General features: G+C 58.0%; 1 protein-coding gene across 2 annotated transcripts in view; it reads right to left on the bottom strand.

The window, feature by feature from the left end:
- The window catches only part of SHANK1 (SH3 and multiple ankyrin repeat domains 1), a 46,307-nt gene that overhangs the window by 12,956 nt on the left and 7,983 nt on the right, over positions 1–25,368 (bottom strand). Inside the window, exons 7-21 of one of the 2 annotated variants that reach the window (XM_036273976.1) lie at positions 24,848–24,964; positions 20,383–20,460; positions 20,086–20,152; positions 19,473–19,803; positions 18,363–18,556; positions 14,626–14,739; positions 14,367–14,442; positions 13,885–13,911; positions 6,432–6,514; positions 6,098–6,222; positions 5,201–5,336; positions 4,854–4,934; positions 4,296–4,319; positions 4,034–4,102; positions 3,555–3,673 (exon numbers count right to left, since the gene is read on the bottom strand). In XM_036273976.1, the coding sequence (XP_036129869.1) occupies positions 3,555–3,673; positions 4,034–4,102; positions 4,296–4,319; positions 4,854–4,934; positions 5,201–5,336; positions 6,098–6,222; positions 6,432–6,514; positions 13,885–13,911; positions 14,367–14,442; positions 14,626–14,739; positions 18,363–18,556; positions 19,473–19,803; positions 20,086–20,152; positions 20,383–20,460; positions 24,848–24,964 (1,641 nt within the window). The remainder of the gene's footprint in view (positions 1–3,554; positions 3,674–4,033; positions 4,103–4,295; positions 4,320–4,853; positions 4,935–5,200; positions 5,337–6,097; positions 6,223–6,431; positions 6,515–13,884; positions 13,912–14,366; positions 14,443–14,625; positions 14,740–18,362; positions 18,557–19,472; positions 19,804–20,085; positions 20,153–20,382; positions 20,461–24,847; positions 24,965–25,368) is intronic. The other variant, XM_036273977.1, reaches the window with a different exon arrangement.

The following is a 25,368-nucleotide window of genomic DNA, read 5'->3' as shown; positions in this document are numbered from 1 at the left end:
GACACGAACTGACTGCTCGAGGGGCGGACAGACTCAAGGTGGATAAACTGACCTCCAACAACAAACCAACAAACGGGTAGCGCTCTCTCCTGCACGGAGGGAGCAGCCAATCAGGGCGCGTGACGTCACCAGATGCCAGGCAGACTCCTCCCAGCGAGTAGTCCAGAGGTCCAGCCTCCTGTGCTACCTCGTGGGTTGTCTGTGGGCCTGGTGCCTCAGTGACAGAGTATGTGCCCTGGGAAATTCGCACCGCGGAGACAGCCCCTGAAAGGGGTCAGGGGAGAGAGAGTGGAGGGGGAGACAGATGGAGAGACAGAGACAGAGAGATGGGACAGAGAGATGGGGAGACAGAGACAGAGATTCAGGTCCAGAGAAGGGAGAGGCACGAGGGGAAATGAGACAGCGATGGGAAGGAAAAGGGACCCAATGAGGCAGTGAGAGAAAAGTCAGTCCTGAGAGGCCCTGAAATGGAGAGGAGCTGTCCCAGGGTGTGATCAATGTAATCAGAGGGAGAAACTGTGCCCAGAGAAAGGCTAAAACCTGCACCCATACAGACTGAGGGAGAGAGAATGGACAGGGTCCCTGCAGGGGAGTGGAGGGGGGCATCATTGACCAGGTAGCAGAAACAGTTGTTGAGAAAGCCAAAGCCACACAGAAGGGAGGACAGATGGATGGACAGCAGAGCCTTGGGAGGAGACAGAGCCCAAGAGGAGCCCCAACCTACAGTGGATTGGCCTGGGTCTGTGCCCCCACTGTTGGCATCAGCAAGTCTCCCCAACCCCACAGGTTTTTGGCAGAGGTGTGCCTTTTAGGGAGGGTTAAAATCGCCCAATTCTTAAGTCGATAAACAGTGGCATCTTGGACGATATTTTGCTCTTGCTCAGTGCTGTGCGGGTCTGAAAAAGGCGGCCTCGGGGCCACACTGGGCCCCCATATTGCCCACATTGCTGTGCATTGCCTGGTCTAGTGCAGAGGGGTCCAAGTGGAGGACTGAAGAGGGGACAGAGCCTGAGACAAATGGGAGATGGAGATGCAGAGGACAAGACCACACATCAAGAGAGGTCCTGAGAGGAGACACAGAAATGTTAGGACTCAGGGCAAGAAAGATCAGGATGGCTGGTGGGAAGGGAGAGAGAAGACCCCAACACGAGAGGGGGGGCTTGGGGAAGGCCCAGAGACAGGCCTCAGGATGGTGAGAAGAAAGGGGAAGGTCAATGCGGGACATGACCAGTGGCCTCCAGCTCCTGGAAAAGAGGCTCCAAGGAAGACCTCAGGTGAGTGGAAGTGAGCAGGCTGCTGGTGTTATTATTGGCTGGTGTTTGGGACCATCTGAGGGTGTCTTTGGAGCTCAGAAAGTGAATTCTTGAGGATCTTGTCCATCTTGTCTGTCCTGTAACTACGGTTCACACGGGGAGGGCCTGGCACCCTGGCTGCCTGGCGCTGCATGGGTGCTCCAGTTACTGGAGACTCTGCCCTGGGCCTGACATGGTACTATGGGGTCTCTGGGTGCACGAGTCACAGTGGCCTCTCCAGTTTGTTATTTTGTGGCCTGTGGAGGCTCACCCTCTGTCGAGAGCCTGCTGTGCTAGGAGTTGATCTCATTCAATTCTCCTAAGAACCTGCAGGACCGGCTTTAGTCCCATTTTACAGAACAGGAAACTGAGGTGCAGAGAAATTAGGTAGCGTGGTCCAAGGCAGTTAGAGGAGGTTGGGATTTGAAGGCAGGCCTGCGTGGCTCTATGGTGGCCCATGCTGTGATTCTTACTGACCTTGGTGGGCAGGTGGGCACGGAAGATGACCCTAACAGCCCCAAGGACCTCAAACTCCTTGAGCAGCCAAGGACAGGTGTGAAGTAAGAACCGATTACACACAGGGCACTCCGCCAAGCCCTGAGAAGTGGCCAAAGACCCTCCGCCTCTAAATCTGGAAGAAATCCTAGCAGTCTGCGTGCAAAATGCTCCACCTGCATCTGGTTCTTGTAAAAAGACCAGACCACCCCCCCCCCCGCCCCCGGCCAGAGTGGTTCAGTGGTTGAGTGTCGACCCATGCACCAAGAGGTCGCTGGTTCGATTCCTGGTCAGGACACATGCCCGGGTTGTGGGCCTGATCCCCAGTGGGGGGCATGCAGGAGGCGGCCGATCAATGTTCTCTGTCATCGATATTTCTATATCTCTCTCCCTCTTCCTTCATCTCTCTCTTAAAAAAAAAAAAATCAATAAAGAAAAAAAAAAAGACTATTAAAAAAAATAAAAGTGCCAGACCCTCTAGAGTAGGCCGTTGAACCCTTAGGGGTGCTGTGGACAGACTTCACGAGGCCTGTGCGCTCGGATGGGGAAAAAAACATCTTTATTTCCATTATCCTCCAACTAAAATGCAACATTTCCTCAATTAAAAATGTCGGCTAGTGTGAGCAAGACCCGTGACTATATCCCCCACAGAAACCCCAGATTTCCATATCCCATCGCAGTGGTTAAAATTCCTCAAAAGAGCATTTAATGTCTTTGAAATGAGAGTAGTTAAGATCCGCCAGTAGTAAGCTCTTACTGGATAACAGGTTGACAAAAAGACACTGATATTACTGTCTCATAAATCTGCTTTTAAAAAATATTTTGATAACTGCATTTCAGCGTAACTGGCTTCTTTGTTCCCTTATGTATTTTATCGTATGTCTTTTATAAGCATCATTCTCCGCACTATGCTAGCCCGCCAAAGGGGCCCATGGCTCCCTAGAAGCCAAGGAGCCTAGTTTTAGAGTAAATGGCCCCTTGGCCACCAAGTGGCAGGTGTGAAAAGAGGGGTTCAGAGGTCAGGGACAGAGAGCAGGGCCTGGGCAGAGAAAAAACGTGCTAAGAGAGAGTTAGGGTAGAGTGTGACCTCTGGAGGGAGGAGGGAAGAGCTGGTGGGGAATGTAGTCCCATGAAGGGGCCCAGCTCAGCAGGGACGACAGCCAGGGAGGGACCAACAGGGTCCCACCATAAGAAGCAGGGCGGTAGCTGAACCATGGATCCAGTGACCTCACTTCCCGGGTTGAAATCCTTGCTCACTCTCTGAGCCTCAGTTTCCCCTCTGTAAGTGGGCTACCATGCGTACTTCACAGGGTGATTCTAAGGAATGAATGACATAATCCACCTCAAACGTAGTGTCCAAAATATGACCAACACTCACTCCAGTGAGCCTCCGTCATGGGGAAGAGCAGGCAGGGCCAAGACAGAGATCATAATTAATATTTTAGTAACTACCACTTGTTGAGAGCCTATTATTATGTGCTGGGCCTGTGCCAGGGATCTCCCATCGGCTTACCTTCCCTGAGACCTCTGAGGTGGGACAGAGATGGATAGAGAGGGAGTGTAAGGAGCAGGAATGGAGAATGGAGAGAGGGGACAAGAGAGACGGATCTGGGAGAACAAGGAGGAAGAAGAGGGACAGAGAGGAAAGGAGACCCCCGAGTGGGGGAAAGGAGTGGACCCAGGAAGGGGGGAGCCCTCCAGGTTGGCACATGCACCCGTCAAGTTTCCTTCCCCCAAGACCCCAGGTCCCCAGACCAGCCTGCCTACCTCAGTGGCGAAGAAGCCTTTGGGCCGGTGTTTGCCCAGGGATGCCAGGCCACCAGGCCCAGGACTCTCGCTCGCACTGATGGTCTGCTGAGCCGCAGCCAGAATTTCATCCAGTTTGTCTAGGGGGAGGCAGAAGACGGGAGGAGACACCGCGAAATGATTGCTCTGGCCTCCAGCAGAGACCGCTGCCCAGCCCGGAGCCCACACAGCGGCTTGTGAGCAGCACCAGACAAGCACACCCTGTCTCCATCCTGGAGACAATCTCCAGCCCCGCGGGCAGGACTCAGCGATGGGAAGGCGTGAGGGCGGCGAACACGACAGCCAGCTTGGGAAGCGGGAGCTTAGACTTGAGGGCTGGGGCAAGGCTGGGTTTGAGGCTGATCAGCGGGCAGGAAGAGGGACAGAGTGGACGCGGCACCGCAGGGGGCGTGGGGTCAGGGGCCCTGGGCAGCCCAGGGGGCAGGGGTGGGCCATCTTACTGAGCGCCATCTGATACACGGTCCGCTTTTTCTCCATACTGGGCACCGGTGCAGGCTGCTGCTCATACTCTGTGGGCAAAGAAAGGATGGGGCTGTAGCCCAGGGGAGCCCCTGGGGGGCATGGCCAGCGGGTGCAGCCCGTGGGCGTGGCCAACAGGCGTGCGCAAGCGCGAGTGGGGCAGTGAGGGGCCGGGACGGGGAGGGGCTAGTCCGCCGGCGGGATCGGGTTGGGGGCCCTCCCGCCAGTCCTGTGCCCACTCACCACTCTTCTTCTTCCAGGGGGAGACTAGCCCGGGGGAGAGGCAGTAGAGGAGCCAAGAGTTAGGACTTCAGGGGGAGGCGAGGGGCCCCCTGTCTGGAACGCCCGCCTCCCGCATGGCCCCCTGGTGAGGACGGTCAGCTGCCTGACCCGCCCCTGTCAGCGGACACCGGACCCCCCAGGTCCACTCTGGAGGGAGGGGGCTGGCCTTCATTTCTGTTAGTGGGCGTGGGGGGAGCTGGTGGCAGGTGATGGAGAATAGAGGTGGGACAGATGGAGGGGGGCTAGAGAGGAAACAGACCCACAGAGAGGGACATACAGACCAGACCCTGAGAGACCCCGACAGAGAAACAAATACAAGAGGACAGAGGAAAGTCGACTCTTAGATGCCCCTTCCCAGCGACACACACGCAGGCCAGAGAGAGTCTGGCCCATGGACTGGGGACAGGATGAGGACAAGGAATCCTGGTCACTAACAACACTAACAAACTCGAGGATGGTCCCGCCCCCTCTGCCGGTCTCCCTCTCGGCACCTGGGCCCCAGCAGCCCCACAGGCTCACCCATCTCCTCCAGCTCTGAGGTCATGGACTTGGACCGAAGGGAGATGGCTGGGGGCGGGAGCCGCTTAGCTTGCTGGGGTGCTAAAAAGGGGACGGTGGGTGTCACGCATCAGTACCATGGGGAAAAGCCCCATGACCCCCCGCCCCCACGCCACCGCCACAGTGCTCCCAGAGCTCGGAGAATAGCACCAGCAGCATGTGGAACCCTCCCTGCCTCAGTTTCTCCCCAGAAGGGTCATGGACAAGCAGCCATGAGGAGAGGCAGGCCAGTGGTGGGAGGGCACCTAAGGGTCTTGGTCTAGTGGCCGTGATGTGCCAGGCCTGGCCACACAGTAGCAGAGGATCACCTTTCTTATGGACAGCCTCATCCATGTCCGGGTGCCTGGTGACCATCACCACCTTGACCATCAGCGTGTTGCCCCCTTGGCGGATCATGTTCACCACCTGTCGGTGGCCGACCTTCACCACATTCTGCCCGTTCACCTGTGGCACAGACACCCCCAAACCACACCCAGTAGGTGAGGGAGGGGTGCGTTCAGCTTCAGAGTCCCCTGACAGCAGCATCACTCTTCCCTGGCAAGGCCCCACCTCTATGTTCCTGCGACTCTCCTGGCCTCAGGGTTGCGGAAGGGGCTGCACCCACCCTGTGCACCCCTTCTCTTCCTCTCTGTCCCCCTTGCTTTGAGAAAGAGACAGACAGAGAGAGAATTCGTGAGCATGCTGGGGGCAGCTCTGCCATCTTTTGAGATATTTCAGAGAGGCCTTCGGAGTAAATTCATAAAGAAAGCAGAGGCTGATGCCCTGGCCGGTTTGGCTCAGCGGTTAGAGCGTCGGTCCGTTGTCTGGAGAGACCGGGGTTCGGTTCCCACTAGGGGCGCGTGCTTCAGTTGCAGTTTGTCCCCGGCCCAGGTTGGGGTTGAATGGGTGGCAACCACTTGATGTGTCTCTCTCACGTTGATGTTTCTCTCTCTCTCTCTCTCTCTCTGTTCCTCCCTCTCGCTCTATCTGAAGATAAATGCAAAAAATGTCCTTGGGTGAGGATAAAAAAAAAAAGAAGAAAGAAAGCAGAGGCTGGGAAGCCTGGTGCCAAAGGAGAATCTGGACCTGGGCAGCCAGATCCTGGTGTGGATTCCAAGGGGCCTTGGGATTTGTCATCAGGGTCCCAGGGAAGGAAGAGGTGTCTGTGGCAGGGGGCCCAGAGGCTAGGGTTTGGAGAGGGCCCTGGGGTGGGGGCCGGGACTCACCTCGATGAGGAAGTCTCCCATGCGCAGTCCAGCGCGCCATGCCACGCCACCCTCGTCCACCGACTCCAGATACTGCAGGGCCGGGAAGGCCGGGGTGGGGGTGAACTCCTCGATGGGGGTCTGCGCTGCAGATGGGAGGAGCCGGCGGGGTCGGAGGGGAGGGGGTGGAGAGGCCGAGCAGGGGATGGGGCTCAGACCCAAGTCACGGAGGCCTCACTGTAGCTGAGGGACCAGCACCCTGGGGTTGGGGTTGTGGGTGGGCTGGGGTCCCTTCCCCTGTCCATCCCCCTGGGTCAGAGAGCCATTCCCCCATCCCCTCCCGGCTGGCACTCACCCTTGGCCCCCCGGAGCACGAAACCAAACCCCTCACTGTCCTTCTTCTGCAGCAGAACGGTCTTCTCCTTAATGATGTAATCGCTGGTGGGGAGGGCAGGAGGGGTGGGGGCGGGGTGGGTGGAGAAGGGATCATGAGACACCGAGCCAGGCCCCACCGGCAGCCCAGTGGCCCTAGCCCCTGCTCTAGGACCATTCATCCCACCTAGGATCTTCCTCACCCACTCCGAGAGTGAGCGTTTGCTCCCAGCAGCTCTGACAGGCCTCCCCCGCAGAGCCCGAGTGCCTCTCTCCCACTCACTCTTTCCTCATTCATCCATCGGAGCATCCATCCACCCATCCATTCAGCAAGCAGTTACCAAGCCCACTGGTCCCCAGGCACGGCTCGAGGGATGGGGCTGTACATCGCCAGATCACCAGACAGCCTGCTAGCCACATCCTGTCTGTGACCTTGAGCCCAGGACTTTAACCTTTTGGGTCTCAGTTTCTTCATCTATAATCGCAGGCTCCACCTGCCAACTTGCTGTGGTAGCAAAGTACGTGTAGCATTCAGCACAGTGCCCAGCACGTTACACGAGCTCAGTAGAATTCCTTCTCTGTCTCTGGTCAAGTTTTTAAGTCAAGAGGACACATGTACTTCGATACCTCTCCCGACTCCTTGACTATATATATACCACAGCAACATCTCCCCAGGTCCCCAAGCATATTGTAACGTTGCTTATTCTGCGCTGTCCAATATGGTGGCCACTAGCTGCATGTGGCTATTTATATGCAAATTAATTAAGAATTAAATGGAGAAACTCGATTCCTCAGTCTCACTAGCTACATTCCAGAGTGCCCAGTAGCCACAGGAGGCTAGTGGCTACCTTGCTGGAGATGCAGAACATTTCCTGGCTGCCATCTAGGGGGCAGCCCCGACTTCTCTGTGCCCTGGTATAGCTCAGATGTATCTCCTGCACCCAGAGGGTAGACTCTAGTGAAATGCGAATTCCCCATGAAGATGGGGATGGTTCTCGGTAAGGCCACAAAAGCCTGCTAGCACATTTAGGTAATAATGCTCACATACCCAGTAAGCTGACACGTATCCTATGTATCTCAACACCTGCCGTGGCTTGCTCGGACACGGCTCCCAAACCTTGATATCACCGTGGTGTACCTCAACATTACACACCGGTTCCATTCCAGGCACCCCGGTATGCAACAGGAATACCCGAACGCCCTGGCTCCAACCCCACTCCCATCAGAATACCCAAGAACACCAAGATGAGCAGAACACATGGCGGGCTGCACCCCGGCATTCTGCGGGCTGGGGTCTGCTCTCCACCCAGCGCTCGCGTAGAGACTCCCCTCAGCATATCCCTACAATCTCCACCGGCCCCAACACACTCCAATAATATCGCGTGTGCTCTCTGCGCACTCCAATTACCTACCCACACAAATTCGGCAAACAGCCCTCCACGAATACTCCAGTATATTTCAGTAACAGCCCCGCACATCCCAGTATGCTGCAATAATAACTCCCCCTCACTCTGATCTCAGTATATTCCCATAACACGCCCCCTGAACACATCCCAGCACACGCCAATAATACGTAATGTGCCCCCTCCCCCCCGCCACACAAGCACCCTGTGTACTCCCATGACCCACCACGACTTACACCGTCAAATCCATACATTTGTACCATAGCGACAGAGTTCTGCGCATGCGCGGGCACGCCCGCCCTGCCCCCGCCCCCTTAGTGTAACTCGTGTGCTCCACAGCACGTGTGCACACGTAGACTCACCCCAGCCACTGCCCTTGCTCAAAGTTCACCAGGGTCCAGCAAACAAGTCCACACCGCACCCACCATGTCTTCCTGATCTCTTATTCAGCCCAAGGATCAACCATCTTTGTAGCTGGGTGGAGGGGATGGGGGAAGACAAGGAGGGAGGGGTTGAAAGGAGGGAGGGCAGAGAGGGACCGGGATGGGAAGAGAGAAGGAGGCCAAGAAGGCTCTAACAGTGAGTGCACGGGGCCAACAGAAATTGGTTGAGGGTCAGAGCTGCCTGCTCCTGACCATGTTCTCTGTGATGCCCTTGTCCCCATCTCTGTCCCCACCGAATACCCTGTCAACCTCCTCCGAGCCCTCTCGCCCTGGCTACCCCCATGTCTCTTCCAGGTCTCCAGGGCCCCCCAGTGGCCAGCAGTGCCCTTCAGCTCTCCTTTATTTCTCATTTACAGCCAGTTCACTTTCCTTCGGTGGTGCCATAAGGCCGGATCCTCCCCACGTCCTCCCCCTGTCCCTGGAATCTCTCTTTTACCCCCACATTATCCCGACACTCCATACATAAGCCTTCCCCAGAGAGCCCATCCTCCAGTACAATTAAACAAAACTCCCATATCCATTACACGCCAAGAAGCAGCCCTTGCTATGTGCGAAGCAGTTCTTGAAGCCTTCACAGCTAAATAACTCAGCTGTCTCCACAGCCAGCCTCTGAGGTAGGCATGAGTACTGTTTCCACTGTATAAGCCAGGAAACAGAAGCACAGAAAGGTTAAGCAATTTGCCTGAGGTCACAGAGTGAATAACATTCTTCAACCACCTCCCAGAAATGCCTGGGTAACCACAGTAGTAACACCCTCCACTCACTCCACAGCACCCAAATACCTCAAGCACACATGCCTCTGCCCCAAGTCCACCGCCATGAATGCCCTTCCAGGGCCTGCGATTTGTCCCAGGAGATGCCAATAGCACAGCAACCATGGATGACATTTACTGAACCACTGCTGAAGGCCAGCCAGTGATCCAAGCACTTTCCATTTATTCATTCACTTAGTTCTCACAACAGCCCAGGGGGATAGGGGTTGACTGTTACCGTTCCCATTTTACAGATGAGGAAGGTGAGGCACAGAGAAATAACTTGCTCAAAATCACACCAGCTAGAATAGTGTCGAAGCCAAGATTCGAATCCCCAACAGGCAATCTACGTACCCCAATAATGTCCAAACATCCCCAGATCATCACAGCACCCTCCTGCCCCTCCCTCTAGTGCCCCCATCATGTACATGCTCCTGTCTCCCCCCCACTCCTGTGACTTTCTCACCCAGTCCCCAGCTATACATGCTACCTCGTGCACCCACCACATTCTCCTTGAATTGCACTCTTGCCCCTACAGTTTCCTGCAACTCTATATGCCCCCTCCCTCATTCCTGTATGTCCCTTCCCCTCTCTGCACCTGCTCCCTGCCCCTCCATGTCATTTGAAAACTGCACTCCACCCTAACCCATCACCATCAGCCCTCACTTCCCAAAGCCCTCAGTACACCCGTGGGCCACCCCTCCACCTCTCCCTTTGCTCTTGCAGGTCCGCCCCACTTCCTCTTTCCCCAAGTCTCCTCCTCAGACCCCTGTCACCTTTGTCCCCTTCCTTGCCCTCATCCTGCCCACATTCCCAGCACCTCTGCACGGATCCCACTGTGTCCCCTGCAGAACACTAGGTTTCCTTCCATACTCCCTGGTACCCCCTATCCATTATCCATGGAAACCTCTTCCTCCTTCTGCATCCTTAACTCACTTCATCACACACCTTTCTGCCTCCTGGCAACTGCATTTCATTTACATTCCCTGCGTCCTCAGTCTACACTGCCTGAATTCCCACCCCCAAACCTCCCTCACTTTTCCTGCATTCCCTCCTTACCCCATTGCTCCACACAGTCCATGCACCCTCCATGCTCCGGTGTTCCCCATTCCCCCACTTCAGTATGCCCCACTCTTCCCTGTTCCATTCTCATCCCGATGCTCTCCCACCCAGACCCTCTAACCCCACCCCCTGCTCCAGTCTTACTACCCACTCAGCGCCCCATTCAGGATCCGTACTGCTGACTACCTGCCCTGCAGGGACACACACAATGCTCTCCCCCAGGCCATCCTTCAGAGACCCCGAGTAGCCTCCGGAGCTCAGCAGCCAGCTCTTGTTCACTGGATCCCACACACGGAGACTGCAGCAGCGTCCACTCCCCCCACCCCCACCCCGAAGGTCCCTCTCACACACCCAGGATCCCACAGCCCAGAGCCTGCTGCTGCACAAGGCGCCCCCTCTGGCACTCAGCCCCTCCCCATGTACCCATCTCCATGGGCACCTCCAGGGCTGGCACAGAGGCCCCCATGCAGGGAAGCCAGCCCCCTCCCGTGATGAGAAGTGGTACACACAGCAAATGCAGCTCCCGTGCAGAAGCTCAGCCATGGCTCAGCACACGTGCCCCTCAGAGGCACAGACCCCTGGGGGCAGGGGGAGAGGCACACAGGGACAGAGAGACACACAGAGGACTGGTGGGTGTGTGTGGGGGAGGGGACAGGCCTGGCATGGGAGGGTGGGTGTGGGGAAAGAGCTGCAGTGCCTGGGACAGACAGACACACACACACACACACACACACACACACACACTCCCCAGACAGCCTCTCTATCACTCCAAGTCACACACAGAGACAGACAGCCCTCAAACAGGGACACACAGATGGACACAGCTGGGGGGTGGGCTGGGAGCCCACCATCTCCCTATCCTACTCTCTCTCTCTCTTTCTCTCTCTCTCTCACACACAACTGCAGGCAGTCATACACACGCATGCACATCGGCACAGCCACACTGACACACGCACAGTCGCACAGTGACACGCAGCGGAAAAAGCGGAGGGGAGAGGAGGCCGGGGCGTATGCGTGTGTGATGGGGGGGGGGTGACTGTGAATGGGCGAGAGGGGTATGAATGGGGGGACTTGCCAACTCCGTGAAGGGGTGTGGGGAAACGGGGATCAGAGGAGCAGGGCCCTGGGGTATAGGCCCTCAGGGAGAGCCACTGTGGCTCCCCAGGGGGAGGGCTCCACAGAGTGGGGGCTCTAAGGGCGGCGGAAAGGGCGAATGAATTCTGAACCCCAAACTGGGGTCCGTTTGGAGGGCCTCGCTGGGGGGAAGGTCTTGGAGGAAGACTGAGGGGGGCCAGGAAGGGCCTGTGAGCAGGTGGAGGAAAGACTCCTGGGCTGGGGGCGGGTGCTCAGAAAGAGCGGCCCAAGGAAAGGGATGAGAAGAGGGGCCCCATCAGGGTGTAGCGTTCAGAGGAGATTAGGGGAGAGGGATGGAGAAGGGGGCTGCTTAGGGGATGGAGAGAAGCCTCGGGGTGCGGAATCTGCGGCGGGGGAGGGTCGTCACAGCGGGCCCGGGGCCTCCAGGCCGGGCCGCGGGGAAAAGGGGCGGCGCGCTCCGTTACCTGTAGATGTACCAGACGCTGCGCCGCCGGGGCCCCAGGGCCGGCCAGCTGGAGGAGAGCGCGGGGGGCGGCTGCGGCAGGGAGCCCCCACTGGGGCCGCCCCCAAGACCCCCGCCGCCGCCGACCGCAGACAAAGCCATCGCCGCCGCGGCCCCGGCCCGGGTCCGGGTACCGGCCGCCCCCGCCGCCGCCGCCGCGTCCCCGTCCCCGCTCGGCCGAACCCCCGTGTCCGGGCCCCCAGGCCCCGCCTCATGCTGACCCGCGCCGGGAGGGGGGAGGGGGAGGGGGCGCGCACCCTCCCGCGGTAGGGAGGGCAGGGCCGGGGGCTCACATGCCAGGGGGCGCGGGGGCGCGGGGCGCGGGGTCGGGCGGCCGCGGGAGCGCAAGGACCGCGGACGGCGCCGGCTTCAGCACCGCGGACAGCTCCGGAGGCGGGCAGCGGGCGCGAGGCTTAACCCCTTGGCGTCCTGCGCCGGGTGGCGGAGGGGGCCGGGCAGGGGGGAGGGGGGCGGGAGGGGAACGCGGGGGCCCCTTGGCGGGAGAAGGGGGAGGGGCGAGACGCGGAGGGGGGAGGAGAAGGGGGAGGCACTTCCGGTCTGGGCCCCCCCTTAACCCCCTCCCCCCTCCAGAGCCCTCCCGCGCAGGTGCAGAGCGAGGGAGAGCGGGAGAGGGACGCACACCACCACACAAGATGCCTCGACACCGCGTGCAGGGACGCGCGGACCCAGCCCCACTTCCAGGGCAGGGACGCCACGGTGAGAGAGGCCCCAGGAGGGGATACACAGCCCCCCACCACAGACTCACAGACCAAGCATCCCAACACAATCTGGAAGGGCCGGAAAGGGAGGGTCAGACGGGGCCCAAGGCAGAGAGAGACACCCCTCCCCCCAAAGAATCCCAGGCTGAGGGACATACACACACTACACCTCACTGGAGACCCACAGGAGAGGAGAGGACGGCACAGGCCGGGAGGGGCTCCACGTGGCAGGACCGCCAGCTCCAGCAGGGATGCAAGGCGCACAACACAGGATGGGCCAGGCTGCCCCAGTAAGGGTCTGGCAGAGCAGGGGCGAGGCAGGAGAGGCTCGCATTCACCACACACAGCAGCGCACTCCAGGGAGCACAAGAAGTGGAGGAGGGGAGGGCGTGCACTGGACACGACAGAGTTGAAGGGCCAGAGGGCCCACCCCCATCCCGCAGGGAGAGCAAGTGACCCCCAGCCCAAGGCCAAGGAGAGGCCCAGAGAGACACTGACAGAGACAAGAAGCAGAGGCTGATGGGGTGACTCCGGGTGGGGAGGACCTCAATACTCACCCGGTGCCCAGAGCCGGAGACGTGCCAGGTGAACACGCACAATGGTCAAGCGCCTCGGACACTTGGGGCGCAGGGTGGCACCCCAGCCCCACCCTCTCTCCCCACATTGTCATTTCTCTTCCTCCCCACCCCAACCCATCCCCACTGGCCAGAACACAGACACGTAGGTTTGGACACATTTAATGGAAGGATGCTACGAACAAGGAGACCCTTCCCTGGATGGGGAGAGCAGCAGGGGAGGGTGTCATCTTTGATGCCCAATTATGGCCACCCCTCCCCCACAGCCTTGCCCTTCTGGAAGCCCAAGTCCTGGAGTCCTCCCCTCTTGTGCCCCCTCCCTCAACACCCCAGGTCCTGAATTCCAGATCAATCAGACAGATGCAGATGCAAATGCACACAATTGTATGTGCTAATGTGCACGAACAGTGACATGCATAGAGAGGGACAGCCGTGTGCAGAGACCCACCTGTCCGGACGCAGTAAGCAGACACACTGCCATCTCTAGAAAACGCTTGCCCTCATTCTCAGACATACAGATTCAGGGAAACACAGACGTGCAGAGCCAGCTGCACAAGGAGCCACAGTCGTGCACCCATAAACGACAGCCACAAATGCACCCATCTCTGCGGAGCCCGACAGGCCCTCTTGCCGTCAGATGCGCAGGGCTATACATCTAGGGGCCTCCAGTCACACATGCATACAGACACGTGTCATGCGCGCCTACAGAGACACACGGACAAGAACACACTTGGGGAGGAAACTGTAGAAGGGCACTCGCCTGTGTAAGCCATTCACGCATGGGACACTTCAGCTCTGGTCATGCACACGCACACATCCGTACACCCCAGGCACCCCTTCCTTCCCATTCCTGACCCCGTCCCCTCCCTTCCCCTCCCCTCTCACCTCCCTGGGCCAATCCCATCCATCAAGCTTCAGAAGCAAGTCAGCCAGCAGCCAGGGAAGGGACAGGTGTCAGTGTGCCCCTCTCCCCACCCCCACCCTGCCTGGCCCGGCTCCGCCCACGCCCAGGGCAGGCATGGGATGCATAGCTTCCACTGCACAGGATCGCACAGAGCTGGGCACAGGAAGGAGACTAGGGCCTCCAGCCAGCCATGCGCACCAGACCCAGGGCCCCCAGGCAGTGCCCCCACCCCACTGCGCCCACCACGTTGGTGTTTGGCTGCCCCAGAGCTGAGTAGTCTCAGAGGCTGCCAAGGCAGGTCGGGGAAGGGGCTGTGTGGTCCGAAGCTAACTCTGCCTTCCCCCACCCCTGGATCACACTTTACACGGAGCAGGTGAGAAGAGGGACTTAGAAGTAGTGGAAATATTTAAAAGATGGAATGTGAAAGGAGGCAGAGAGCACCCAAGGGTGCAAGAACATTTACCTTGGGGCATCAAAGCTGTCGTAGGAGCCCACGGTATAATGCCGGAAGAGTCTCTTCGCCTTGTCACTGCGGCTTTCTGCAGGGGGACAAGGGATGACCTTGGGCCCTCATTCTGGAAACCACAAGCCCACTCCCAGTGCTCCTGGCCCAAGCCTCCCCATTCCCCTCCCAGCCCCCCACCCCAGTTTGGAGAGGGAAAGAAAAGGACATGAGTAAGCACCCTAGGGTAAATCCGAGGCAGGCTGGGGTTCCCCATTACCTTGCTTTCCCTCCTGGGTGCGGTTTGCCACCTCTTCCAGGCAGTCAGAGGGGAACCAGCCGACACGACCTTTGACCTGGCCTTCCCAGAAGCCTCCTTCCCCGATGCTAAGCACTGGATGGGGAGCAGAAACATAGACATTTCTACATTTCCATGCTGCCCCTGCCCCCACACGCGGATACACAACCTTTCCACAATGCCCAAACCTGGCACAGAGCCTGGCCTGGCATCCTTAATGAATGTTCCAGGCCCTGGTGGGGGAGCTCAGTTGGTTAGAGTGGGGGTTTGATCCCTGGTCAGGGCATATACAAGAAGCAACCAACAAATGCATGAATAAGTGGAACAACAAATCAGTATTTTTCCCCCCTCTCTCGCGCGCTCTCTCTCTCCCCCTTCCTCTCTCTCTAAAATCAATCAATAAAAATAAAATAAATGTCCCAGGAAGGGGCGAGGAGGTGGGGCAAATCATGTCACTCCTGCATTCTAGTTTTCTGGATCCAATGGGGACACCTAGAGGCAGTGGGGAAGAGGGCCACAATCCATGACATGGCCTCACAGGTTAGGGACACGCCCACCACTGGTAACCAGTTAAAGCTGGGTTGTTATGTGATTTCCCTAACCGCTCCCAGATAACTCCATCACTGCCCCGCCACCGGCCCACAGTCTCCTTGCCACTTAATTTTTGCCCTTTCCTCCCAGACCCTTCCCTCTGCCTCTCTGTTTCCCCTGGCTCTGGAAGGGAGAATAGATTAGAATCGCCTCTTTTCTTCTCTCTACCACGCGGAACTGGAGTGGAGGACCCTTCCTGCCGGCCCCACCTCTTAAGCCATCAGCACACATTTAGCGATAGCCTGTGTCGGGCCCAGCGCCGCTGTGCGGGGCGCCGACATTCCAAGACAGACAGCGGGGACAGCTCCTGCGTATCCAGCTCTCATGCTGGACCAGAACCCTTAGAGGGGTGAATCTTAGGATCCACGTTTTACTGATGGGGAAACTGAGGCTCGGAGATCCAAGGTCGTTTGCTCAAGGTTATACCGCTTGTAATGGACACGGAGTCTGGATTTGAACACAGCTCTGCCCATTTCCAGAGGGAATGCTTTTAGTCAGTAAAGGAAGCTACCACTTTTTCCAGCCCAGCCTTCCATCCCTGTAGCGTGTTCATGGCTCTGCCCGCACTCAGTCCTTCACAAACTCTCACTCGATCCCCACGCCCACCCTGGGAGGTAACAGTGGGTTTCCCATTTTACAGACGAAGCAGCTAAAGCTCTAGCAGAGAAGTCCCTTGCCCGGAGACGGCGCGAGTCATGCTGGGATCTGAGTCGGGGCCATCGGATGCTCTTCCCTGCACAAGCCACCTGCCTTCAGACGCTCTGGGAAACGGACTCCAGAGACGCGCGAGGTCATGGAAGAGCAGGAGACAGGGTGACAAGGAGTCTGGGCTCGCGGCTGGCTCTGCCATGCCTGGCTGGGGAGCCTTGGAATCAGTCATTCGTGCACTGAACAAATATTTATTTAGTGCCAGGCATGAGTCGGGCATCGGACCAGACACGGGGTAGAGCTGTGGGATACAACAGATGTAGTTCTTGCCCTCACGGAGCTTCCACACCGGTGCCCATGACAGGTGTAAGTCTACAAGGGACCTCGGGGTGGGAAATCGAGGTTAGCGCTCAAGGGGAAAAGACAGGGTATCCGGAGAGAGGCCAGAGGGGAGCACATGAACTGGATGGCCGAGGGGACCGGAAAGGCCTAACCTCGAGGGCATAAGCTAGAGTCTGAGAAGTGAAGGGTTGATCCTTGGAGTCCGGGAGGCAATGAGAGGGAGGAAAGGCTGTCCAGGCACAAGGAACAGCATGTGCAGAGAGCTTGGTGTGGAGAAGGGCTTGGGGCATTTGAGCCGTGGAGAGAAGGATGCGGTTCCTGGAAACGTGTGGGTGAAGAAAAAGTGGGATGAGCCCGGCCGGTGTAGCTCAGTGGGTTGAGCGTCGTCCTATGGACTGAGAGATCCAGGTTCGATCCACCAGCAGGGCACATGCCTGGGCTGTGGGCCCGATCCCCAGTAGGGGGCGTGCGGGATCGATGTTTATAGCTCTCTCTTCTTCTCTCTCTAAAAAAGTCAATAAAAACATATTTGAAAAAGAAAAAGTGGGATGCCGTGGCCGGTTTGGCTCAGCGGTTGGAGCACCAGCCTGCGGACCAGAGAGTCCCGGGTTTGGTTCCCGCTAGGGGCACGTACCAAAAAGAAAAAAAGAAAAAGTGGGATGAGATGAGGAGGGTGGGTGGGCAGGGGAGGCCTTGTAGGCCAGGCTCTGGTGCTGGGCTTGGATCCTGAGAGCGGAGAGGGCTTTGCTACTTCACAGGGATGTGGCGAAACTCAGCGACATTGCGGATGTGGGTGTGCTTTGAGGCAATGACGTGTCTTTTAATGAAAGGGGAGGATATTAAAAATAGGGCAGCGTGTCCTCTCCCTGCATAGTAGTATTGGGCTTGAAGTCCAGAAAGACACATGGCAGATACCGCCCATGGCTCTCTGCCTGCCGGGAAGGTCACTCACTCTTGGCCTCAGTTTCCCTTCTTCTTTCTCAACCTCCGATCACAAACCAAACCACCCCCGTCACTGACACACACGCACTTTCCCTCCCTCTCTCCCCACAACCCCCTGCACGCTGCCTCTGGAGGCACTGCCGTGGCCCCCACCATTAGCTCTTGCATTCATTCATTCACTCACTCATTCATTCACTCATTCATTCATTCGCTATGTGCATGGAGGCCTCCTATGTGCTCCACATGTCATTAAACTGGGCCCCTGTGACCCAGAGATCAATGCCATGACGTTCCCTTCAGGAACTCAGGCTCTGGGCAGATAGACCATGAAACAGATGCAGTTACACAACCCGCCTGGAGGACCCGCCCAGCTGGCCCAGGTGTGGGTCCCCCGCCTCTCGGTGCCTGCAGTGGGAGGTACTTACCATAGCAATGGCTGCACAAGCTATGTGCGGGCATTGTTCTAAGTGCTTCTCGGGGGATCACCCTTTCGCCTTCACAAGGGTCCCATTTGATAGACGAGGCAACCGAGGCCCAGAGAAGTCACTTGCCTGAGGTCACCCAGCTAGGAGGGGGAGGAGCCAGGATTTGAACCCCAGCAGCCTGGGTCTCAACTGCTATTCTACTCAGCTCCTCTGTAGCCTAGAGTTGGGTACAGTCGCTCCCCAACCTCGTGTTAACTACCAGTCTGCAGCATGCGTCCTGTCTCCAGAGCACCATTCTGTCCAAGAACACGCGTCACCAGCCTGGCAAGTCTGCCCATGGGGGCTCCTGGCACCATTTTCCAGACAAAGACAGGAAAACCAAAGAGAGGAGAACCCCGATATCAACAGTCCCGGTTCGGGGAGCCCTCGGCATGCACCTAGCTTCACTCCTCCACCATCTCATCAGGGAAAGTAGGTACCACCCCGTTTCTCAGACAGAAGACTTGGCAGAGGCAGGAGATGAAGGCGGGCAGCTTGACCTCAGGCTCCCCACCAGGTGCAGGAAAGACTTCAGGCAGGTGCCACTGGGGGACCCCGGGGAAGTGGCCTCCTGATGGCATCATCTCGGTTATACTTTATGCTCCACCAGGCAGAGGGGGCATCTCAGGGTCCTCTGAGGCCTCTAGGACTGTTGTTCTGACTGCCCCTCCCTGAGCGGCCAGCTCACCTGCCCGCCCTCCTGGCCGTGGTTTGCCCTACGCACCCCCTTACCTTTGATCTTCTCGCCTTTGCTCAGGGAGATCTCCCCCTCCGCTTGAGCCTGGTAGGACTTCACGGCCATGAAGGAGCGTCCCGGCACCGCTGAGTAAAGCTTCCTACGCCTCCCACGGCTGCCCAGGGAGCCCCCGGGCCCCCCTGAGCCCCCGGTGCCCGCGGTCGGCCCTTCCCGGGGTGTCCCACTGGAGCTGCACACACAGAGGGTGTGAGAGGCAGGTCGGAGTGGAGGGAGGGCGCACTTCTGGGAGAACAGGGGTCCTTGGAGGGGCAGGGAAGAGATGGAGCATTGGGGTGGGGGAGGAGGTTTGAGTGGCTGTCACAGCTTTGGCGTGCTGGGAGGAGAGGGCATCTGGGGCTCCCTCTGCCTGCTGCTGTCCCCAGACCGCTTCCTGTCCCCTGACTTCCAGCTCTGCCCCCTCCCGCGGTCCCGCTCACTCTACCTGACCCAGCCTCCTGGAGCTAAGCTCCGACCACGTCATCCCTCTGCTCATTCGCTTCGGTGACTCCTAGCTTCCTCCTGGGCTGGATCCAACCCCCCTGCCCACCCTTCCCTGTCCACCGTGATCTTCCTCCCTGCCACACCCACAGGACATGCTGGCCGGCCATAGCTGCCCTCTGGCTCTCCTCAGCCAGCCTGGACTCTTCACCCCAGAGAGCCCCTCCCACCCTCCCCTCTGCCCTCTGCTCCCCTCCTCCCTCCCCTCCTCCAGTTTCATCTCCAAGCTCAGACACCTCTCCTTAGGTCCCTTGCCAGTCCCCACCGTTTGGCCTCCTCTCACCTCACCCCATCTTTCTATCTGTCCTCAGGGGCTAGAGCCAAGCTTTCTTGGGGGTGTCCCCCAGGCCCCTGGCAAGGAGCAGGTGCCCAGCCGAACCTTGGAGTAATTGGGACAGGCGCGAGACTGACTCATGACACCCTACCTCCCTCAAGAGTCAGGGGGGAGGCCCGGAGGCCTGGGGGGACCAGAGAGTTGGGTGGCTAGGAGACAGCCGTACTTGGGACAGGAGGTAGGCAGCTGCGCTGGCCCTGGGGTCTGGTGGCTCTGAGGGGGGATTCGGCCGGGTTGGAGCTGGTCCCTGGGACCCAGGGCTGAGCAACCCTACCTGGGCCTTCCACGGGGCTGCCTCTTGGCCTCCTCGGGGTGCCTCCCTCGGGATGGGGAGCGAGCCCGGGCACCCCGGGGGCTGCTGGCACTTCGAAGGGTCCCACTGCTGAGCTTGGTGCTGGGGGCCGAGGGCTGAGACTGGCCCTGGGGCCCTGAGGTAGGGCCAGGGGCCCCAGTGGATGAGGCCCCCGGGGCGGCGAACACCATCCAGTCAGGCAGGGCCATGCCGGTGTCGCTGTTGGCCCGCAGCAGTGCGGGGGGCACCGTCAGCCCGGCGCTTGGGGGTCCCCGTCGCCGGACTGCGTACTTGGGGGACTCCTGGAAGGGCACTGAGAGGGCACAGGGGCAGGGGGCGGAAGGGGGGAGACGGAAGCAGGCAGTGGGGGACATGCAGGCAGGAACGGTGGGGACAGGCACAAGGAGAGGGAGATTGAGATGAGAAAGAGTGGGGGGCTTGGATCACACCCCCTGCCACTATTCAGACATCTGAGGTCCTCCAAGGTTTTCTCAGTCCCATCCTGGCCCCCAAATCAGGTCCTCTGACTCCCTGGTCCCACCATGTACCCCTAAGTACCGTAGGCTCTCCCTTGGCCCCAGCCCCACCCACTCACCCACGTCCTGTTCTCGATGGTTTCGAATCAGCTCCCCCAGTTCAAAGTTCCCAGCAATCACGGCCACCTGGATGGAGGGGGGACAGGAAGGTGGGGTGGCCCGGGCACCCGGGAGAGGGGGCAGGCCCTGACCGGCTGCTCCCTCTGCCCCCCCCCCCCCGTCTCCTCAGATTTTTACTCCAGAAACTGCCCCCCCTCCCAGCACGCTAATCGCTCCACCTTCCTTGACCCCACCAGGTTCTTTGTCCCCACCCCACCAGGGCTGCCCCCCCACCGTCCGATCTGACAGCCCCAGACCTGGAAGGCAGTCTGTCCACTGTTATTCTTCACATCCTTGCTGGCCCCTCGATAGAGGAGGATCCGAGCACAAGACTCCTGAAGGCGGTGGTGGGTGGGTGGCACAGGGTGAAGGGGGGAAAAAGACAATCAAGGTCACCATGAGTGGACACAGGCACTGTGCTAAGAACTTTAGACCCTGGCCGGGTATCTCAGTGGTTGGAGCACCGTCCGGATACACCAAGGTTGCAGGTTCCATCCCCGGTCAGGGCACAGATAAGAACCAACCAGTGAATGCACGAACGAGTGAAACAACAAATCAATGTTTCTTTCTCTTCCCCTCCCTCTCCCTCTCCCTCTCCCTCTCCCTCTCCCTCTCCCTCTCCCTCTCTCCTCCTTCCTCTCTGTTTTTCTCAAAATCAATAAAATAAAAATCAATCAATCAACCAATCCATCAATCAATGAGCGAGCTTCAGGAACAATGTGACCTCCGCCTGCCCTGCCCAGGACAGCAGCCACTTGCCAAGTGTGCCACCTGAGCCCTTTCCATGTGGCCAACCTGAGATGTGCTGTTTGTAAAACACACACATAGTAGGTGCTCAAGGGCTTAGCATGAAAAAAAAAAAATGTAAACGTGCTAATGTTTCTATTGATTACATGTTACAATGATACTATTTTGGATACAATGGGTTCAATAAAATATGCTGCTAAAATTCACGTAACCTGTTTCTTTTTTCATTTTTTTTTTAAAAAAAACGTGGCTCCTGGGACATTTAAAATTATGCCTCTGACTTGGACGGCGCTCACCTCAACCAGGGTTTCTCCATCACCCTGTGCACTGAAGGGTGTCGAGCACCATCCCTGGCCTCTACCACTAGATGCCAGTAGCATCCCCTCCCAGTGGTGACAAGCAAGAATGTCAGCAGGCAGTGACAAATGTCCCCTGGGGGGCAGAAGCGCTCTGGCTGAGAGCCATCCACCTAAACCCGTGGAGGGCTCACTATGCTGCAGGCCAGGTGCTCAGCACTTCAGAGGTAGAAACACACAGAATCGCCCAACAATTACGTGATAGAAACTATTGTTCCCATTTTTCAGACCAGGAAACTAAGGCTTCAAAAAGAGTCAAGGGCACAGGGCTGGTGTATCGGTGTTCATGTTCGAACCCAGGTCTGCCCACCTCCCCAGCCTATGCTCTTGATCACACACTCTACTAGAGCTAGAGGAATGGGGTGGAGAGGTGGCAATGCCACACACATCCAGATCAATTCCTTACTCCAAGTCCCTCTCACTCTGGATCAAACCTAAAGTCCTTCCCATGGCTCAGGAGGTGCCACCTGATCTGCCTGCCCTGCCACCCCAGCCTCACCAAGTTCATCTGCTACCACCTCCCTCTGCTCTCTATGCTCCAGCCACGGTGGGCTCCTTCCTCTGACAGGCAAGCTCCTGCCCCAGGGCCTTTGCACCTGCTGCTCCTTCTGCTCTGAATTCTCTGCCCTGCCAACTTTGCATAGCTCGATTTCTCACTTCACTCAAATGCCACCTCTGTAGAGAGGGCTTCTCTGACCATCCTATCAAAAATACCACCCCCACCCCCATCCTGCTCCCTGATTTATTTTTATTTAGATGATACCTGCTAGGCTACAGTCATTCCTCCAAGCCAGTATTAGCTCATTTTCTCCATAACACTGTCTCCCTGAGTTTCTATTTCATTTGTCTCTTTAGCACTCCCCCCCGCACCCCACTACACTGTCCCTTTCACCGGGGCTTGATTCTATCTGTGGCACTCACCACCTGGAAGAGTAGCCCGGCCCGTAGGAGCTGTTCAATAAATAGGTGCTGAATGAGGGAAGGTTCTCTGCCTTTTTTCTGGGCCTGGCCAAACCCGAACTGCCTCTGACCCCTGCTCAACTCTTCTGCAGTGCCCCACATACTAACTGAACCAGCATTCACCAAGAACCTCCTTGGTCTGACCCTCCCCACACCACAAACCCACCAAGGATGCTTGGGATGAGCCCATCTTGCAGGACAAGCTCAGAGAGGGCAAATCCATGCCCAAAGTCACACAGCCACAGAGTGGAGCGGTGAGGACTCCAACGTGGCCTTCTAATCCTAGCACTTATCTATTTCCTGCACAACTCCGATGGCCCACGTCAGTCACTGGACAGCACCGTTGGTCCAGTCGGTTTCCTGGGTGTGTGTCTGCGTGTGCACATGCTCTCCCCCAACTAGACCGTCAACCACCGCCAGGCGTGTTACCGTGTGTCTGCGTGCCCCTGTCCTCCACCTGGGCTGCCTAGCACATGGCCAGAACATCAACACCAGCTCCACCAGCTCCTCCAATTATTCCCCGAGAACCCCGTGTTTACTGGTGTCCTAGCACGCATCTCTCAGCTCTGCAATTCTTTGTTTACACGTCTGCCTTTTTGCCAGACTGTGACTCCCCTCCCTTCCCCCAGGGCAGGCGCCACGCTGCGCCTGATTCATCTCCCATCCTGCACACAGTAGATGCTCAAGAAACGGGCAGGAAAAGGATGAGGATGGAGGATGTGGCGCTGAGTCATTCAAACCTGATTTGCTAAAGTCATTCATTCATTCCTTGAGTCATTCAATCCATCTAGAAGCAAATGCCTGTTAAATGTTCTGAGCTGGGTGCTGTGCAGGCTTGGGGGAAATCCAAGGTAGCTAACCCATCATTCGTTCGTTCGTTCGTTCATTCATTCATTCATTCAATCATTCAATCACTCACCCCTCAACAAAGATGCCCCTTGGCCTACCACGTGCTGGGGCTTTGGGACAGTGGATTGATCACACTTAGCCCCAAGCATTGAGGAGCTCACAGCCCCCACATGAACCTGATTGTCACCACCAGGACTAAATGGGCATGTCGGGAGACCAGGGGAGCAGAGAGCAAGGAAATGTCAGACCCAGCTCTGGGTCTTGGGAAAGTAAAGTCTGGGAAGACAGACAAGGGGAGAGAAGTGGAAAAAGACCTCACATGGGTCGAGCATCTGTTCTTTAAGTACCTGGCCAAGAGCAAGCCAGAATTCACCCATGTGGTCCTTTGTTACTGACCCATTTCGCAGACGCACCAGGGGAAGGCCAAGGAGGGGAAATGACTGCTCATCTGACTTGCTGTGAGGAACTGCTCTTGTTATTAATTCTTCGTATTAAATTTCCCCCGTTCAAATGAATGGTATAGTTTCCACCTCCTGACTGGATCCTGACTGATAATGGTTATGATAATGATGATAATTATTATTATTATAGCTGCCTTCTAGGGATGAGCACTTAATATACACGATCCGTCATCCCCCTCAATCAGTTGGCTGCTATTCCAATTTCAGGGAGAGGATAGAGCCTCGAAGAGGGGACAGGGCTTGTTTGGGGGGCCCTGGGCTGCCCACAGGCCATGCGCACAGGTGGTGGTCAGGGAATCGGGCACGAGGCCCGGGTCAGGGAGCAGGAGAGACAAGCACGGAGCACCAGGAGGGGCAGCAAAGGCGCCGTGTTGGGTGGGTCTGACAAGCACTGAGTTCTCCCTCTCCCTCTGCGGGTGCCAAGCAGACTGTTTGCTGCCACCAGGCGGCACGTGGCTACCTGCCATGTCCCCAGCACTGCAAGTTCTGATGAGGCAGAAGGGGCTGGGGCTGTTTTCGAAGACAGAGCAGGGGAGGAGGGGAAAAAGGGGCTGATGACCGGCAACAGTGGGCCAAGCCCTGTCCTCCCGAGTCCCCAGGGCAACCCTCCAAGGACAGGCAGCCTTTGCAAGTGGGTAGGGAGATGGAGGCTCTGAGGGGGCTGATGTGCTCTGGACTGCCTGCCGCACAAGTAGCCAGGGGCTGGGGGCATCCGGCCAGAGCAGGAATGTGAGAGCCTCCGCCAGCTCTGTACAGGTCACCCCACTCCTGAAGTGGGGACCATCCACCCAGTCCCACATTGCTACAATTTACAACATACTCGTGTCCCCTTGGGGGCTGGGGCTTGGCTTTCCCTCCGTTCCCCGCAGTGTCCACCCCCTCCCCGTGCACTGTGCTCAGCAGGCTGCTGAATGGAGACTCAGGGGAGACAGAACCTCAGAGTGACTTTTCCCTCTGGTAGTGGTCTCGACTCTCCCCCCTCGGGCCGTGCCCCCTGCCTGCAATGCCCTTTCTCCCCTCTTTCTACTCGGCTGACTTCTGCTCACCTGAGCACAGGTGGGACATGCTCCGGAGCCAACTCCACCCCAGCCCCAGCCCAAGCCCGCACGCTGGGCTCCCACAAGGACCTGGGTTCCCCGCGAGCTCCCTCTGAGCACGAGGGATTGTAACCGCAGGTATGTCCCCAGATGGACGGGCTGTCCTGCTTGCTCACTACTTGGTCCTCAGCACCCAGTTCCAGTCCCGACACAGGGAAGATGCTCAGTAAATACTTGTTGGGAGGGAGGGAGGGAGGGAGGGGGGCAGAGGGCACTGGGAGGCTGGGAAGCTGGCAGGAGGGGCCGGCAGACCTTATTGTAGAGGGCGCAGATGTGCAGGGCCGTGTTCCCCGAGGCATTCTGGGCTCCGGGCTCCGCCCCGTAGAACAGCAGGTGCTCCAGGTGCTGGGAGTGACCTCGCTGGCAGGCCTGGGGAGGACAAGAAGCTGAGGAGGCCGGTCAGACCCTCTGCTCCAGGCGTCTGATCCTTCACCTTGAGGTCAGGGGGCCCTGAATCCACCGCCCGCCCTTCTCCCGTGAGCCCCTGTTCCTTCTTAGAGACCTGGGTTGTCAGCTTCCCCAGTCATTCCAAGGCCCCGGTGTCCGGCCTGGCCCTTTAAGAAGCCCAAGAGGAGTCCAGTCCCCCATGTCAGGGATCAAGGAGTCCAGTCCCCCAGCTCTTGTTCCCTCAGGGTTCCAGTGTCGACACCCCCATCTTTTCCTCTTCGGGACCATGCACCCCCACCCTCTGTGAGGCCTCCAGCATCTGGATCTCCAGCCCCTTGGACCAGGGTCCCTGATCCCTGTCCCCATTTGGGCCCGGGCACTCCAGC

Source organism: Molossus molossus, unplaced genomic scaffold, assembly GCF_014108415.1.
Source record: "Molossus molossus isolate mMolMol1 unplaced genomic scaffold, mMolMol1.p scaffold_m16_p_21, whole genome shotgun sequence".
Classification (NCBI taxonomy): domain Eukaryota; kingdom Metazoa; phylum Chordata; class Mammalia; order Chiroptera; family Molossidae; genus Molossus; species Molossus molossus.
The sequence above is the reverse complement of the archived record's forward strand: the minus strand, read 5'-3'. Positions and strand labels throughout refer to the sequence as shown.